General features: G+C 44.1%; 1 protein-coding gene and 1 long non-coding RNA gene across 9 annotated transcripts; one reads left to right on the top strand and one right to left on the bottom strand.

Moving 5' to 3' along the window:
* Positions 1–2,745: 2,745 nt before the first annotated feature.
* LOC130532608 (uncharacterized) lies at positions 2,746–12,511 on the bottom strand. 8 transcript variants are annotated; one of them, XR_008952374.1, is made up of 5 exons: positions 11,518–12,511; positions 10,013–10,074; positions 8,920–9,862; positions 8,550–8,830; positions 2,746–3,782 (listed from the first exon to the last, which is right to left on the bottom strand). It is a non-coding gene; the product is annotated as an uncharacterized LOC130532608 (long non-coding RNA). The 8 variants fall into 8 exon arrangements; XR_008952376.1 differs by lacking the exon at positions 11,518–12,511 and having other exon boundaries at positions 8,920–9,062; positions 9,786–9,862; positions 10,013–11,507; XR_008952372.1 differs by having other exon boundaries at positions 8,920–10,074.
* A 482-nt stretch (positions 12,512–12,993) lies between these two features.
* pou3f1 (POU class 3 homeobox 1) lies at positions 12,994–16,520 on the top strand. The gene has a single exon (XM_057045336.1). It carries the CDS (start codon positions 13,139–13,141, stop codon positions 14,294–14,296), a length of 1,158 nt encoding a protein of 385 aa, XP_056901316.1. The 5' UTR covers positions 12,994–13,138; the 3' UTR covers positions 14,297–16,520.
* Positions 16,521–17,764: the final 1,244 nt, after the last annotated feature.

Genomic DNA, 17,764 nt, shown 5'->3' with positions numbered 1-17,764 from the left:
CAATGACCCACGTATAAGATGAATGTGTTTTGATGCTTCTTTTATTGAAATTCTAACAGGATTATGTCCAAACTTACATCTTTTATGTTGATCTTTTGAGCAAACCATGAGCAGAGAAAAAATTGGTGAGGCGGCAATTATTTATTTGCACTGGGAGCCAGGCTATGGTATATTTCAGTGTTTATGTGCCTGTAAAAGTGTGTGTGTGTGTGTGTGCGCGCGTGTGTGTGTGTGTGTGTGACACACAGTCTTCCCTCGTTTCAAAAAGCTTTGACTTGGTGGCAAACTGAAAGGGCATCAAAGAGGCTCCGTGCCACATTTCCACTTCGTCCTGTGGTCCCTTCCTCCCTGTCATCTACCTCTAACCCACGCTCCCTAGCACCTACAATCAAAAGAAAATTGAATGATTCATTATATCTCCCCGCCTACTTTACAAAGTGAAAACATAAAAAATAAAAGACAAGAAAGGGCTTTCACACCCCTCGCTGAATACATTTAACATTCATCCTATTCATTCCTCTCTTTCTAGCAGAATAGTACATGATGACATTTGATGGAGAAGAGGCAAAGTAAGGGAGAAAACAGAAGGAGAAAAGTGAGAGTACGAGGAGAGCGGGCGACTAAAATGAAGTGTGACAACATATGAATTTCAAATTTCCAAGGAGACATCAAAGTGCACCATCCGGGGTGTCTCTCCGACAAGGACACTTTCTGATTTTTAATTCCGTCCCCTGATTGTATCGTAGAGGCCCTAACGAAGAACGGAGAAGTAACACCAGCAAGTGGCATCAGGCGGCGAGAGATAGAGCGGGAGGATGATGGCGAGAGGGGAGTGGGGAGTAGCACAGAGGAAAGAGAGAGTAAGTGAGATCAGAGAGGGTTAGAAGAGATAGATCGTAGAGGAGGAGGAAGGAGAGAAGAAAGAAGTGCCTCATCCAAACACGGGCGGCTCGGCCCTTTGTTGTCGCAGCGATCATAGTTCCGCTTTCATCAAATGAAGAAATGGAGAAGAGAGACAGTGAGAGTGGGAGCAATCCACTCCTTTTTCCGCTGGGGTGACAGGGACATGGATAGGAGGAGGGCAACTTTTTTTCAGCCCTTTGCACATATCAAATCAAAGCTCCTTTTTCAAGGACTTATCGTGTTGTGCACGCTTTGAGCAAAATGCTGTGGGTGGGAGTGAACATTATGCTCACTTTAACCTGAAACAATATGTTTACACAGATTTTAGCTTGTATAATCACAAACTGTCATATAGCGCTAATCGCTAGTCCTGTTTATTCTTTTTCTGCTTCAGAGTTTAGGCAGCTGATCAGTACCGTATCCGTCTAATTGCCCGGGAGCTCCTCTGCTGGAGTGCGGCAGGCCTCTGGCATTCCCTTCCTCTGAAACCTCTGCTCCAGTGATGCTGAGCAGTACCAACAGCCCGCCCTGCCCTAAATCCACGCCAGGGGTCTATGGTCTCGTAACCCAGAGGGATCCCCCATGATGGGCGCTACCCCACAAGAGCTCTTTGGAAACGGATGGGAAACCCCAGGGAAGCAACAAAAAAGTTGGAAAGGTCATACAACTCTCCCCCCCCTCTCTCTCTCTGTCTCTCTCTCTTCCCATCTCTTTGACATTCGTCCATCAATTTGATTTCAACATGCACATTTAAATGTTACAAAGAGCTGTTCAACATTTTCTGTCACATGCAGAAACAGCTAAAGAAAATGTAAACAAAAAAAATATATATATTTTATACCCTCATTTAAAAAATGTGTAAATAAGTGTATTCGTTTATTGACATCATGCGATTATTATGATTCAAGAAATACTTTTCACAATTCTTTTAAGTAAAAATGCTTTGTTATATTTAACTGAAACACATAACTTGGGAAAATTGGGTAATATCATGACCATGTTTCTTTTTAAGCCAACAAAACCAGTGAATCTGTGAGTTCAATCTCAGGGAAGAGAAGGTTAAAGTTTCAAAGTTGTTGAACTTTACAGGCCTGGAGCTAGAGTCAAATATAAATACACCTGATTTATGGTTTTGTGAGCATCACCTGTTCAAATAATCTGCTGCCACAGCAATGTCGAGCATTTTCAACTACTTTTCAACTATAGATTTTAAAAGATTTGCTCTCTCTATTTTTGTTTTTTTTTTTTTAAACTCAGTTTCATTTTTACTAATAAAATGTAAACTTTGGACAACTTAACGGATCACGGGATTAAGACAGAAGGTCAAACAACCCCGTGACATGCACACCACGTCAACTTAATGCACAGGGGCACTCACAAGAGCCCCTTCTTGGTTGTGGAGAGGGGAGCATGGTGAAGCAGCTGGGAGACGTGGAGCCACAATGGCCCTTTAGGGCGAGACAGTCCTAATCCGTCCCCCATCCCACCGCGCCAGTGAAAGGGGGCCTGTCAATCATAGCAAGGCACCCTCAGGTCTCTGAGATGGGCGTGCTTAGCTTTAGGATTTACAGTACCTCTGTCCCCACCTCCCCCGCCTCAGTCTTATTAAAACGTCTGCAGACAGAGATACATGTATGCACATGTGTCCGTGCAGGCACACTTCTTACAAACACAGACATGCGTGCACTTTGCTATCTTTTGTCAGATGTGGCTTTATGTGACCTTCTTTGGGCTTATTTCAGTCTGGATGGAAGAAAAAGACCATTGCATCAAAAAAAAAAACAAGCTGATGGCTTCCTGTTCATATGGTCTTAAAAAAAAAGGCTTCACTTCAGAAACAACTTCATTTACAGTTTTTATTTGGATGATTTGTCATGACACAGAATACATGAGAAAAACAGCATCAGTTGAAACGAGACAATGTACTTACATTGTACAAGTTATTAGGCAGTGGCAATGTAAAATCAGTGAAATTCTGATCATCATGTTATATTGCAAAAGGCCTGGCATGCACACACACACACACACACACACACACACAGAGGCAGGCTTTCATACATACACTAAACCATAGCGAGAAAGAGTATGAGTAAACAGTTATTTAGAGGTGTCACACATGGCATGTTATATCCTCTGGCACAGGGGCTTTGTGCGTGTATGTGTGTGTGTGTGTGTGTGTGTGTGTGTGTGTGTGTGTGTGCGTGTGTGCGTTTGCACGTGTGTGTGCCAGTGAGCCGTCAACTGAGCTGAGCTGTATACTGTCCTTTGCAGCTGGGTGATGGTGATCACATCTAACAGACAGGCTGAGAACTGGAGCACGCTTTCTGCCTCAGAGATACAGTATAGAGGAAGGAAAAGAGAGAGAGAGAGAGAGAGAGAGAGAGAGAGAGCCTTTGGCCACCATTATTTCAGCGTGTGACTGTGTCCATGTGAGTGTGACAGTGTGAAAAATAGTGTTTATTTACTTACAGTGTGTGTGTGTGTGTGTGTGTTGTGTGTGTGTGTGTGTATGGGGGTGTGAAGGTTTGCTTGCTCGTGTGTGTGCCTGTCTGCTCCCAGTGAGCGTGTGTTCATATTTGTTGTTCAGTATGCTGAAGCCAATATTACTGACTGGGTGAAACTCTGACTTCTGGGCCAGATGAAATGGCTGCAAGGCCCAAGTCCACCCCTCCAGCCGGGGTTAAAACATACGTTTTGGGTTTTTGGGGGGTGGGGTTGATCACAGCTGGTACGTATATTCATTATAATTAAGAAAGTGGACTTACTTCATCTCTTGTAAAAGAATATTTGACCGTTTCTGGAAGCTTTCTGAGCGAGCGGAGCTGCCGACACTGACCACATCTGGACTCTGTTAGTATCACAAGCAGGGTTCTCAGCATCTGTCCAAAAAGAACAAGTTTTGTTACCAATTTAATTTTCACTAAAATATATCTGTCATTTCTTTTGATGTTATAATGTGAATAATTATATAAATGGATATGTTTAAGAACATGCACTCAATAAGTGTTGAGAAATGTTTCATTAATAATATTTTCACTCACTCCCTGATCTTTTGACAAAGAAAAAGTGACACAACAATTGTGATGGGACAGTTTTTAACTTACAACTTACAACTCTTGTTCTACTTAAAATAAATAACATGATTTTATAATTGAACTGTTGAACAATAGTTGCATTTAAAAAAATATCAAACTAGTGAAAATGAAATAATACACTATTAATATAATAATATAACTAAATGTCATATAATAATATGAGTTACGTCTACCATATTTTACTGCCATAGAATTTTAAACACCTCATCACATATCATGTGATTAATCATTTCATTACATTTAAATAATTTCCATAGTTGAGCAATGTAAAATATATATTGTTTATATGATTTAAATAACTGATCCAGTGCTCACATTCAATTACCGCAGGAACTGATCACTAAATAACAATAAACTGCAAATAATTATTAATGAAAATGACAAAGTTTGTTCTAACCAATTGAAAATGCTAAAATAATGTTTTTTTCCCCTGTAACCAGCCTGAACACTACACACACACACACACACACACACACACAGTCACCGGACTTTCATAGCCAGAGTGTGCGATAACACCACGCAGACGGCTGTCTGAAGCAGCTAAGCTTCATAAAAGCAACAATAAGGGGAAATATCACAACCAAAAGCTTTGAAACAAGACACAAATAAAGGCACTCATGCCATAAATATAAAACACAAACATTAACATTACACAGACACACACACACACACAGCTTAGACACTCACTCAGCCTATGCTGAATGACCCCCAAATCATGCAGATCTGCTTCATCCTCAATTTTTCCTATTTGTTAGTTCCCTGCAGAGCTAGGCCTCAACTCATAGCACGGTGCAGTAAGTTTTAATGGTAAATCAACAAAGGGCCGACATGAAAGAAAGGCTAGCTCTCCAGTTTGCAGGGTGAAGAATTATTCATCAGTGCTGTAGTGTTGCACTGCAGGCGAAAATCCTGCAGCAGAGCTCTATTTTAATTGCCAGAAAATGACTGTAAATGATACAGAGAGGAGGGGTGCGAAAGGGGGAGAGAGAGAGAGAGAGAGAGAGAAAGGAAGGAGAGTTTGAATTGAAGGTAAAAGAATATAAGGGAGGAGGAGACCCCCACCACCAGCAGCTGCCCCCCAAATTGAAGACCATGGTGATAAAAAGCTATGTGGCAATCAGAGAAGTGGAGTATCCCGGCGAAGCCTAAAAGAGAGATAGTGATAGTAGAAAAGAGGAGAGGAGGGCGAGGGAGCGCCATCAAAAAAAGAAGTGGCGGGATTAGGCCTGAGAGAGAGTTTACTACGCTCTTTTTGTGCGCCGAACCTGCAGGATTAGAGATAACAAATGTTAGCTGAGGACGGGCACCTGCTGTGAGCCAAGAGGGGGAGGAGACAAGAGGGGGAATGGAGTGACGAGCTAACCCGCTAAAACAGCAGAATGGGCTTTTGTGGCCGTGTGCAGAATAAGGGGAGGAAGAGAGGATAAAGAGCGAGGGGGTGCGGGGGCAAAGATGTGAATGGACTGGGTAAATTTGTAATTGTCAAACACATGAAGGAGCTGAGATTTGGCGGAGGAGTAAACCCTGAATGTGCTGATCTGTGGATCTGAAAGCACGCTTGGGTCGGAGTTACAATGTTGCCAATATGTGTTTCTGTTTGCCTCTGTAAATCCCCAGAATCAAACTTTGTGCAATAAAAGGAGCAGGACACTTTTATGCAACTTTTTTTCGCGGCAACACGGCTGTTCCTTATCCTCCGCCGTGTCCTAACTACCGATGTGCTATCTGCCTCTTCATCTCCTACGACTTCTGAGCAGCTTTGGAGCCTGTGTGGCTGAAATTACCGCTGGGGCCTGGGGACCTCCCTGCCTGCTCTTTACAATGACCCCAGTCCAGGAAGCACTCAGACTGGTCAATCAACAATTAAAAGCCTGTCTGTAGCCACTAACCCAATTCAGCCAATCAGCTTGGCCCTCCGTTAGACAGAACCGATACTGACTCCACAGCATTGACCCCTCACACATTTATGTTGTGGTCACTCCTACGCGGCCCTTAGAACCTTAGAGAAACTGTCTCAGGACTATAACGCTTCCTCTAGGTGACAAGAGGGAGCAGTGATTTACCTCAAGGCTGACTTGGACAAAGAGGTCTTGACCTCTCTCCTGCAAATATCTTGGTACCTGCACTTCAACCTGAGGGTTTAACCCTGCTTAGCGTTCATTACTGCGTCTGACCTTTTCTGAAGGCATTTACTGTAGCAGTCGGCGCGCGTGGCTGTGGGATGTGTGGATGTGTGTAGCGCAACTTTTCACACATGCTGACATAAATTCAGTATAATCATTTACATTGCTTAAGCAAGCACTTGAGAAAAAAAATGAAATCTAAAATGAAATCTGTCTGTAATCTGGAGGGGGTTGAGGAGGGGCAAAACTGTAGCTTTCGCTCTCCTCATTCATAAATGAGCCCTTTTGTGGTTGTATCATCTGCTCATTGCAAAAAAAAACAACAAATAAATAAATAAATACTAAAAGTCTTAAAATGTAATATAAAAACAAAAGCCAGGGAATAACTGCAGGGGCTGGTAAACGAAGCATAAAGACCCTGAGTGACCGAGGGGAATTATTTGGCTCCATTAAGCAGGCATTAACATGAATTACTATCTAATTAAAATTAAACAGCTCATTAATAACTTTGCGGTGGGGCCTTAGTGTGGAAGTTCTCTTTCTTACTCTGTGTGTGTGTGTGTGTGTGTGTGTGTGTGTGTGTGTGTGTGTGTGTGTGTGTGTGTGTGTGTGTGCTGTGTGTGTGTGTGTGTTATGTTGTGGCCAAGTGTGAGAGAATCAAGTGGGCTAAAACCAAGCAGCTGCCCCAAAGGAGAGTCAGGACCTGAGAGGGCTTACCTGTGGAACAGAACAAGTGCCCCAAATTAGTCAAAGGCAAAGGGGGTGATCTTCTGTCACTTCAATCATGCCTAGAACTGAATAAACAGACCAGAGAAAAGCTGCAACTTTCTGAGTTCTGATCAAAGCCAGTTCTTATCCAATGAAAACCCATGATTTAAAAGATCTAAAGGAGAAAATAAAATTGAAAAGATGCAACTGACATTGCATGTGCTATTTCTTCATCAAATGGGTCCAGGTCAGATTTGAGGAATACTGATATTTATTTGTAATCTGTGAGACATTAGTTTGGTTAGAGAGAATACACTGAATGCACTCACAAGATCTGTCAAGTTAAAAAGAATGCAGAGGACAAAAAAATGGGAGGAGAGGAGAGGAGGAGGGGAGGAGAGGAGAGGAGAGGAGAGGAGAGGGAGGAGGAGAGGAGAGGAGAGGAGAGGAGAGAGAGGAGAGGAGAGGATGAGGAGAGGAGGGGAGGGGAGGGGAGAGGAGGAGGAGGGAGGAGGGGAGGAGGAGAGGAGAGGAGAGGAGAGGAGAGGAGAGGAGAGGAGAGGAGAGGAGAGGAGGAGAGAGAGAGGAGAGGAGAGGGGAGAGGAGAGGGAGGAGGAGGAGAGGAGAGGGGAGAGGAGAGAGGAGAGGAGAGGAGAGAGAGGAGGGGAGGGGTGAGAGGGGAGGGGTGAGAGGGGAGGGGAGGGGGAGGGGAGAGGAGAGAGGAGAGGAGGGAGAGGAGAGGAGAGGAGAGGAGAGGAGAGGAGAGGAGAGGAGGAGGGGAGGGGAGGAGAGGAGAGGAGAGGAGAGGAGGGGAGGGGAGGGGAGAGGAGAGGAGAGGAGAGGAGAGGAGAGGAGAGGAGAGGAGAGGAGAGGAGGGGAGGGAGGGGAGGAGGGGAGAGGAGAGGAGAGGAGAGGAGAGGAGAGGAGGGGAGGGGAGGAGGGGAGAGGAGAGGAGAGGAGAGGAGAGGAGAGGAGAGGAGGAGGAGAGGAGAGGAGAGGAGAGGAGAGGAGAGGGGAGGGGAGGAGAGGAGAGAGGAGGAGAGGAGAGGAGAGGAGAGGAGAGGAGAGGAGAGGAGAGGAGGAGAGGAGGGGAGGGGGAGGGGAGAGGAGGAGGAGAGGAGAGGAGGAGGAGAGAGAGGAGGGGAGGGGAGGGGAGGGGGAGGAGGGAGAGGAGAGGAGGGAGAGGAGAGGAGAGGAGAGGAGAGGAGAGGGAGAGGAGGGAGGGGAGAGAGGGGAGAGGAGGGAGAGGAGAGAGAGGAGAGGAGAGGAGAGGAGAGGAGAGGAGAGGAGAGGAGAGGAGAGGAGCACAAGTTTGTATTGAGAGAAAAACCTAATTTTTGAAATCCTCTAGATTGTCCAAAAGCTGGACAAGATAACAGAATAAGGTGAAGGAATTACGCTAGATAGATGAATAACATCGAGGGAAGGAGGGCTGCGGAGTTGGACCTCGAATGTATGCCACTGCATGCATCAACCACCCCCTCCATCTCTCCCTGTGCTTCCTTCTCCTGGCCAGGAGCTGTTTACTTCTCTATCAGCGGTGCTCTCTCAAAGCAGGGACCCCATCCATATTCACCGACCTCAAATTCCTCCGCTTATCTTCCCCCAACTCTCAAAAAAAAACCTTCCTGTGTTCCCCGCTGCACATACATACATACATAAACACGTCTTTATGGAGGCAAAGGTGCTGGGGCAGAAGGGGGCTGGGGATAAAAATCACCTTGAATTCAAAGCAGAGGATTGTGGCTCCTTGGCAGGTGGATGGACTGTCAGCCAGCCACACATGCTTTAGAATCACACCACTGTGACACGCAAATCACCAGACAGGTAGAGCGGCTTTAGGGGAAAGGAGCAGATGTGTGAGCCAGGTACCGGCCGTGCAGAGGATTTGGAGTCGTGAGGTGTGATACACAAACTGTGAGTTGGTGGATGATACCGTTTGGGTCATTAGAGGGTATAGCTGCATGCACAGGTGTTCTTCCTAGATGAAAAGCCGTCCTCCTGTTCGACGTCACCGTGTTAGCATTTTAGAATAAAGGAGAGGCCGTTGTTACTAAAGGTACATTTTGCTCTTGTTTGGTCCCACTCACTTTTTAGACCAGCTATTGCCCTTGATTAGCTGCTGGCGCTTTACCTCTGCATCTTCAGGCAGAATGTGCCTTTGTCACCTGAGCAGGTTTAGATTTTGTAATCATGTCTGCGTAGATTCTCAATTGTAATCATCAGATGCATCCTGATGTGTGAAAGAGAAAAGAGACACTAAGAAATTTTAGAAGCTAAGAGCCGAGATGAATTTTCCACATTGGAACAGGCTTACCATTATTTTTTATTTTATTTTTTGTCTGGGTGCATCTTAGTTCTGAATTTCTACATACAAGGTAGAGCTTTCTAATACTCTTTACACCTCTGTCCATTTGTCAGAAAGGCTGCTCAACGTGAATGTCGCTGAATTCCAAAGAACTCAAAAATGTCAACCAACACAAGAAATACTGCACATTTCAGAAGTCATTGAGCAAACTAATTGGATTAGCTGTTATTCCCAACATGGAGATTTACATGAAGTGGACAAATCACTTGGCTGGTGGCTGCTTTGAAAGTGGGAGCAGGAGACTGGCTGATAAGAACTGAGAGTATAAGTGAGGGCTCAAAGAGTGCTTGAGCAGCAGCAGAGATGCATGGAGGGGGGACCGTTCCTCTGCGAGCTGCCTTGTTTAGAGATTGAAGTTGGGAACTCTCTCCACTGCTAATTGCTACTGGTGCCTTTCATGAATATTCATTCTGGCGTGTTCAGACCCCGCCTAATTAGCCGAAAGATAGACGAAGAAACTCGCACCTTTTTACCAGAAGAGACCCCCCCACCACCACCACCCGCACCTCGCATTCTCTGGGGATGCTGGCAGAATGGCCCAAGTTCATTAGCCAAAAAAAAAAGGAAAGGAAGAAAGAAAAAAGTTACCTGGGACGGTTCGGTCTTCAAACTGGATGTGCAAACAGGGTTTTTACTAGCGCATATTTAGAAGCTATTACGCATGTCTATCAAAAAAAAAAAAAAGAAATACAATTATCTGATTGAATGAGCCGGTAGATATTATTCTACTGGCTCGAGCTGGAGATACATCATATGAATTTTAAAATCTAAACATGGCTTGTGGCGGCTCCCCCTGGAATTGGGAAAAGTCTTACTGTATTTAACAAATCAAATGAGGCCGAGGCTCTTTATAGCTGCTGTGTTATTCCTGGATCACCTGTGGAAATAATAAAACCAGATGAGCCAAAAAGTTTAAGTCAGACGACGACTCGATGGTTTCACTCGAGATTCCATTGTGTTTCAAACGGATTAAAGTTGAAAACACCGTTTTACGCACACATATCCAGCAAACGTCGCGGAAAACGAGGGTTGGAAGACGTTTAACAAGTGGTTGCCTGCGTCCTTGACTACAACACTTAACCCCAACCTTAGCTGCGCAAATACACCTACTTTTGAGACCTTCCGTCAATTAAAATCATTAAAAGTAAAAGGCAAAACGTCAGCGGCCAAAGTTTCGCGTGTCATCTCCAGGGCAGTAAAGAAATTGCCCAAATGTTGAAGAAATAATCGGGGAATTGTGTGTTTGTTACAGAGAACACTTGTATCCAAACTTTTTTCTGGGAAAAGGGTTTTTGAACTTCCTCGACACTCATGTAGTTCACGCCGTTTCCTTTTTCCCCCGCTATATTTTTAAACCCATCATGTGGCGCTCAGCCCCAGTCGCTTTTCCTGTACTCTCTGTCTGCCACCACTAACTTCTGTGTGATCCCTTTCATCAGGCGCACCATGGAAACCTCGCACGTCCTGGCAAAAATGCACCTCGACGCACACAAGGCCAAATTCTTTACAATAGGGCCAAGCATCGGGATCTTTTCTTTCCAGCAGCTCTTCGCTGGCCTGGAAGCGCAACAAGACTTGGTCTGTGCGGCAGAAACCGCCGCTTTTTATAGACTGACAGACAAGAATGAGTGAATGGCCAACGCATCTTCATTAACCAAGAGCCGTATGGAGCTGCGCTCCCTCAAAGCGGAGCGACTGCTGTCTCTCAGGAGCTCAATGCGCACAGAACAGGCACTGGCAATATTTTATATCTCTCTCTATATACACACATCACCGTTATAGGATTTTAAACGAGTCGCGCCGTTCACTTTTTTTTCCTGCCAGTCCATAATTTCTTAAAAATTAATAGTGCGGTTTGTTATAATTGTGTTGATTACGCAGTCATTCGAATTCACATGCTTATTCTTGAGATTAAAAACTGTACAAAATGTAAACTCTGATAATCGTTGCCAGACGTTTCTAACGCGGAAATGTACATGCGCCACCAGCTGAAGGTTTATAACGCTAAATGCGTCAAATATATTTTGAATTTGTCGACTTTTAAACTGTATTTATAAAGTTATTACTGACAAGTGGATTAAATAAATAAATATATATATACGTAAAACGTCTGGGCAAAAACCACGCCTTTCAGGAGATGATGACGAGCACCTGTGACCCCGACGAGATTTTTCACACACAGACACACACACACACACACACACACACACACACACACACACACACTCAGAGCGACGCGCACGCACGCACGCAAACACACTCACTACATTGTTAACTCTGAAGACAAGAGCAAGGACGCGGCAGAAAGGAGACAACTTACCTTTTAGTCATGTAGTCCCGGATTGAAATGAGCACATGGAGTTGAGTCATCATGTAAATAGTGAAGAAAACAGTCGCAGTGGGAGGATGAGAACAAACAAACAGGCGACAAAGATAAAAAGGGTAGCGCTGCTTTCAGGTAAATGATTAAAATGGGACTGTTGCGCCTGAAAAACCTTCCAAAAAGCTCCTGTTTTAAGAGTGGAACATGTGCCTGATTGCAGAGTTTTAGTCGAATGGAACCGGAGAGATGTAAGATTTGTTTAAAGCCCCGCATTTCCATTTAAGAACGTGATTGTGTTTGCAAAGATCCCTTTCAATCTTCGCATCCCCCCTCTCTCTCTCTACCCCTCAGCGTCTCCGAGGCTGCTTTGCAATTCATAGAATTGGTAATTTGCTATTGGGACAAAACGTGAAGGGAAAAATAATCAGATCAACCGGGAGAGGTGGTAAGGAAGGAGGCAGCAGGGAGAAACACAAGGCTTCTCTCTGCAAGTTGCTGCATGGGTAAAATGTTCCGAGAGGCAAACGGCAAAAGCACGGGAGCAATTTTATTTTGTGGAAACAGTTAAATCTACAGTTCCAAGTCTATGAAAATGTTAAATCCCGGCGGCGGCTTGGCGTTACAACCACAACGTCATGTAAAATGACTTTTTCATGCCTTAAAAAATGGATCAGTCTCTGAAATCACGTCAACGTTTTACCGGTAAAACACTGAATAATATAAATTAAATGTGCGTGACATCTGTCACCTGCACCCTGCTCCTGTGTGCCTACTTGTGCGCGTGTGTGTGCGTGTGTTTGTGCGAGACAGGGGGAGTGTCGAGAGCGCTCCGATGTTCTAAGTGGGTGGTGATGATGAGATCATACAACACTGAAAATTACCGAGACAATACAAATAAATGACACACGTGGAGACTTTCAAACAGCGCAAATGCGTTTTTCCCTATTTTCCACACATTTACAATTGCATCCAAAGACTCCTGACATCGCGTTTACTTACACGAGTGCGTGGGTGGTTTCAAAGCTGGAGCGTCTCGCCTGTTAATCAGTTTAAAACGAGCGTCGCTGAAATCATCAGTGGCCCCGTTCTGAAAAGGGTTCGCGCGTGTGGATTTTTTTTTTTTAAGTGCATGGCTGTCGGAGGGGCGTGTGTGCGTGTTTGTGCCTGCGTGTTAGGGGGACCATTCAAAACAGAGCTCTGTGGTCCCCCCGTGGTTATTTGCAAAACAACCCATCTAAACTGGAGGAACCTAATTGTGCCCCTTCTGCTGCAGCCGCGTTCACGGTCACCGGCGAGAGGCGCGGGACAGGATTGGAACAGAAAGTTGGACGTTATCTGGCCATTGCAAAAAAAAAAAAAAAAAAGAAAATCAAAAGGTATTAAATAGGAAGAACATATGTTTTCCTATAGTATATGTAAATCGAAACTCTTTTCGTCTTGTGGAGAGAAAAAAATGCTGTGTACCACGCTCTGAAACCCTGCGCCTATTAAATGCGTCCCTAGTGGGCTTGGATCGGAGAGGAGCCAATACAAGCAGAAGGGAGGCGTGTCTTCGCTCTCCTCCAAGACCTCCCAGAGCAGGTTGTTGCGTGTTGGCTCTAAAGCCTGGAGACCTCCGATGAGCTCGTCAGTTTTCGAAGTAGGAGCCATGGCGACAACAGCTCAGTATATTCCGCGGAATAACTCCTTACCGTCTAACCCGCTCATGCATCCGGATTCGGACAGGATGCATCAGGGGACGACCTACAGAGAGGTGCAGAAAATGATGCACCACGAATACTTGCAGGGGCTCGCAGCGACCAACACGGGACACCCGATGAGCCTGACGCACCACCAGTGGCTGCCCACCTCAAACACCGACTGGTCCAGTGGCACCCACATCGGACAGCAGGATCACAAAGCCAGCGTGCAGGCGACCCGGGAGGACCTGAGCAGCGGCTTTCACCACAGATCTCACCTGGTGCACCAGCAGACGCAGGGTGGTCACCATGGCTCGTGGGCGCCCGCCACGACCCACCACTTGTCCCCGCTGTCCCCAGCATCCAACAGCCACCAGTCTCTGGTCTACTCACAGCCTGGATACACAAACCTCAACGCAATGCTTAGTCCCCAGCCCGGCACTCTGCACCATGGCATGCGGGACCCGCTCCACGACGATTCGGGGAGCCACGATCATCAGATGGAGTCGCCCCAGCAGGCGTTCAGCCATCACCAGGACCACTCGGACGAGGACGCGCCCAGCTCCGACGACCTGGAGCAGTTCGCCAAACAGTTCAAGCAGCGGCGGATCAAACTGGGCTTTACGCAGGCGGACGTGGGCTTGGCCTTAGGCACCCTTTACGGAAACGTCTTTTCTCAAACCACAATCTGCAGGTTTGAGGCGCTGCAGCTCAGCTTCAAGAACATGTGCAAACTTAAGCCGCTCCTAAACAAGTGGCTGGAGGAGACAGACTCAAACACGGGCAGTCCCACCAATTTGGACAAGATTGCTGCGCAGGGCAGGAAACGAAAGAAGAGGACCTCCATTGAAGTGGGAGTGAAAGGGGCGCTGGAAAATCATTTCTTAAAATGCCCAAAGCCGTCTGCTCACGAAATCAGCACTTTAGCCGACTCGCTGCAGTTGGAAAAAGAGGTTGTCCGCGTCTGGTTTTGCAACAGAAGACAAAAAGAGAAACGAATGACACCAGTGGGGGTCCCTCACCCGAATATGGAGGATGTATATTCCCAAGCAGAGACCCCTCCTCTACACCGCACACTTCAGAGTCCCGTGAAATGACTATTTTAAAGAACAATCCCAGCATTTACGCATGGGGGTAGAAAAAAAGGAGAAAGGGACAATGCGGAGTTTACAGTATTTAAGTTTGGTTTTGTTTTCAGGAGAGGAGAAAAAAAAGACATGGAAAGTTGAACAAATGAGTTTTGCTCTTAATATCTGGAGATCGTTCTGTCCAAGAAATACATGGCAATGTTTTAAAAAAAAAAGAAAAGAAAAGTTAAAAAAAAAAGCCGATTCCGTGCTAATTTAAAGTGAAACAAAGATCTTTATTTACCAAAATTATATTGACATGCATATAAAGTAAATTTGAAATCCCATGGCTGTTTCAAATGGGGACTAATTATGTGGCAAAATGTGGCAACTGAGGCCATCTCCTCCTGGTGTATACCACGAACTGTTGGCGCTCACCAAAAACCTGGAGAGGAAAAGCCCATAATACAAACTGAATGAACTTTTGCGGGCTTAACCTGATTAACCAGATTTCTGAATATCAGTGAATACTTTCTTTGTTATAAGTGTGATGCTTTGGTTTGAAGCAGTGTCTCTTTCTGATCTTTCCTTTTATGATTATTATTATTATTTGATATATTGTACTGTAACTCATCAGAGCAGCCTTTATATAGAACTTTTTCTTTCTTTTCTTTTTTTTTTTTTTTTTGTTGTTTTGAGGTGGCGGGACAGTTTTTGTATGAAAAGTGATGGAAACTCCGGCATCCGAAACCAACAAAAAGTCCAACACAGCTTAGGAAAAGTCCAATACAGCAGAGTCCAGCTCATCTTAGAGACTATTTAACGCGTTGCAGCTGACCATACGTCGACATTTGCAAACAGCATCAGACGCTAAAAGAGTAATTAAAAAAATAATAAAAACGTTCATTTTTATTTATAAGGAGAGGAGTTCTAATTATTATTTACGTTGCATGTAGCACTTACTGTTTTGTTGATATTATCATGATTATTATTGCATTTTATTTGTGATTGGAGCTAAATCTCCATAGGCAAGCACGATAAATCTCATGTTTACAGGTTATCACCGTGCACGGAGCGCTGCCAGCTCACACTGCGTACTGTCTGTTATCCTGTTGTATTTCCAATATTTCCAGAGAGATTGGTCAAAACGAAATGTAAAGTCATAAGAACTCAGGTAATTTCAGTGCCCATATCAGAATATCACGCCTGTGCACCAGTTCTGCTCCTCTGTGTTTGTAGATGTTGAACTCCAGCGTTTTTCCTTTGTCCTGTTGTATTATATTCAAACACTGGATTCGGAGCAACGAAAATAACGCCAATTCCAATAAGATAATAAGGGACGTAACTATTATATATATTTATTTTTGGTTTGGTTTGGTTTTTTTCTGACCTGAAAGGAAATCTGAAATCTCATGCGTTTGTGTGACACTTGTCAATGCTGGATCAGTCCAAAAGCCCACAGTAGTGCTATTCAGTACAGATGAGGGGAAACTCTTTTGTTTTTCAAGAAAATGATGATAATAATACTTCAAAAAAACGATTTTAGAGATGTTGCCAGGATTATTTCCGATATGTAAATATGTCTAATATGTAAACTTGTATTTGTTCGAGATATTGTTTGTTATTTTTGTTTGTTTTTTTGTTTCTTTCCGGGCAGTTTTGTACACTTACTAATTCCAAGAAGATATTTTAATATGATTTCATTTATGAATCTGACCATTTATATATATCTATTTATTTCTTAAACGTGTTTGGAGCTTTTTTGTTTAGCTCTGTTAATGGTTATGTTGCAGTGGATTTCAGTATGGTTTTTTTTCTACATTTGTTGTATGTTGATTGCTAAATGTTGACTGCAAAGTCACATTTATATTTATGTTATAGTAATATTTTATTACTTACATAAAACCTATATACAAGAAATGGTCTTTTGTCTTCATTAAGATCCAAATCTCTCGTCTTTTTTTTTCTTTTTTACTGTCTATCTGTAGCATCAGCGGGCAAACAAGAAAAACGTGACCATGATCATAAAGTTTAATGATGTTCAGTGTGCTGAGCATCGGGGAAATGGACAGCACACCGTGTGTTCCGTTTAAAAAGCAGTGATTCGTTATGTAACTGGAGATCGTTTCAAGCAGAAGCTGTGTACATGTGCTGTTAAAGGGAATAGACAAGTTTTACCTCAGGCATTCCCTGACAGTCTGACCTTGTTCACATCTTTGTGTAATAATCACAGTATTAAATGGTGCAATATTAATACGGCCTTAGTGTCTTTTATTGTGCTGATCATTATCACTATTATCACCATCACCACTGCCATTATTACTTTCTGCGGTGTCAATATTGCAGGTGAAATGATTTATCGAAAGTTGCCGACCACAGGCCTCCTCTGAGCAAACTCCAGCCTTCCTATTTATAAATCATCGAGTTTCACTTGTCATTTTCAGCCGTTTCCTAGCGAATCTTTGATCTGAGACAAAAGTGCCTAAAGGCAAGAATCTGATCCATTTTTTCAAAAACAGACGCATATATGGAATAAGCCAAGGCTGCGGGCCCAAAAGTTGAAGGCCTACATTTTGTTTTCATATTTTAATGCACCTAGATAATGCTTAAGCTGCTCTGCGTCATAGAATAAATTCTTACTTTATAATCTGACCCTTCTGTGTTCCGCGTTCCGGTCCACAGAGGCAGCGCGCAGTGTTTCTACAACCATTCGCATATTCTAACATCCCAAACCTGGACGGGAGTCATTTTACGCGCAGGCAAATGTGAATTTCCTCCCCCTGGTAGTTTAGTCTAAAATAATTTTAGAATTGTAGAAAAGTGAAAAGCGAATAAGTTCAACATTTAGAAAGTCTGCGGCGAGCGGCTAAACAGGCTGGATCTAGATTCGCAATTATTTTTGTAAGGACGTGGAATTCCTTCTGACCGACTTTTGAATAATTGTACACGGGAATGTGCTTTTTATTAGACTTTTTGCCCTCACAGTAACCGGCCCATTATCAACCATATAGCCACATGCGCAACAAAAAGTTGAACCCAGCTTTAAATAGCTATAAGAAAACCTGCTCACGTCAGTTTTGCTTGTATGATATTTATTCACATTTATCTTATTATTCTACTGCGTATGTTGCACGGGGTCCCAGAGAAAACCCTTATTTCCTCTCGTGTTTTTAAGCGATCAGTTGCGCAGCGTTTACCATGTTTCGGAACATCACTACAGATGACATATTAGAGTCCAAATCACACCAAAAGTCTCACTTTTCGTCTTGTCGTTTTGGGGCCACTGTGGTGCAAGTGGCGAAAGTGTTGTTGGACCGGCTGAACTGGTCGAACTGTGGGACAGAAGGAGATGAAGGAGCAGAACACCATCGAGAGAACAGCGGGCCACAGGCGCCTCCTGCTGGTAGGACATAATACTGCCTAACTTCTTCGAATAAGAATCAAAGTATCAATAAACATTAATTATGTTTCGATGCTAGAGACAAAATTCCCGTGAAA

Source organism: Takifugu flavidus, chromosome 10 (assembly GCF_003711565.1).
Source record: "Takifugu flavidus isolate HTHZ2018 chromosome 10, ASM371156v2, whole genome shotgun sequence".
Lineage (NCBI taxonomy): Eukaryota > Metazoa > Chordata > Actinopteri > Tetraodontiformes > Tetraodontidae > Takifugu > Takifugu flavidus.
This window is presented reverse-complemented; position numbering and strand designations above follow the sequence as displayed.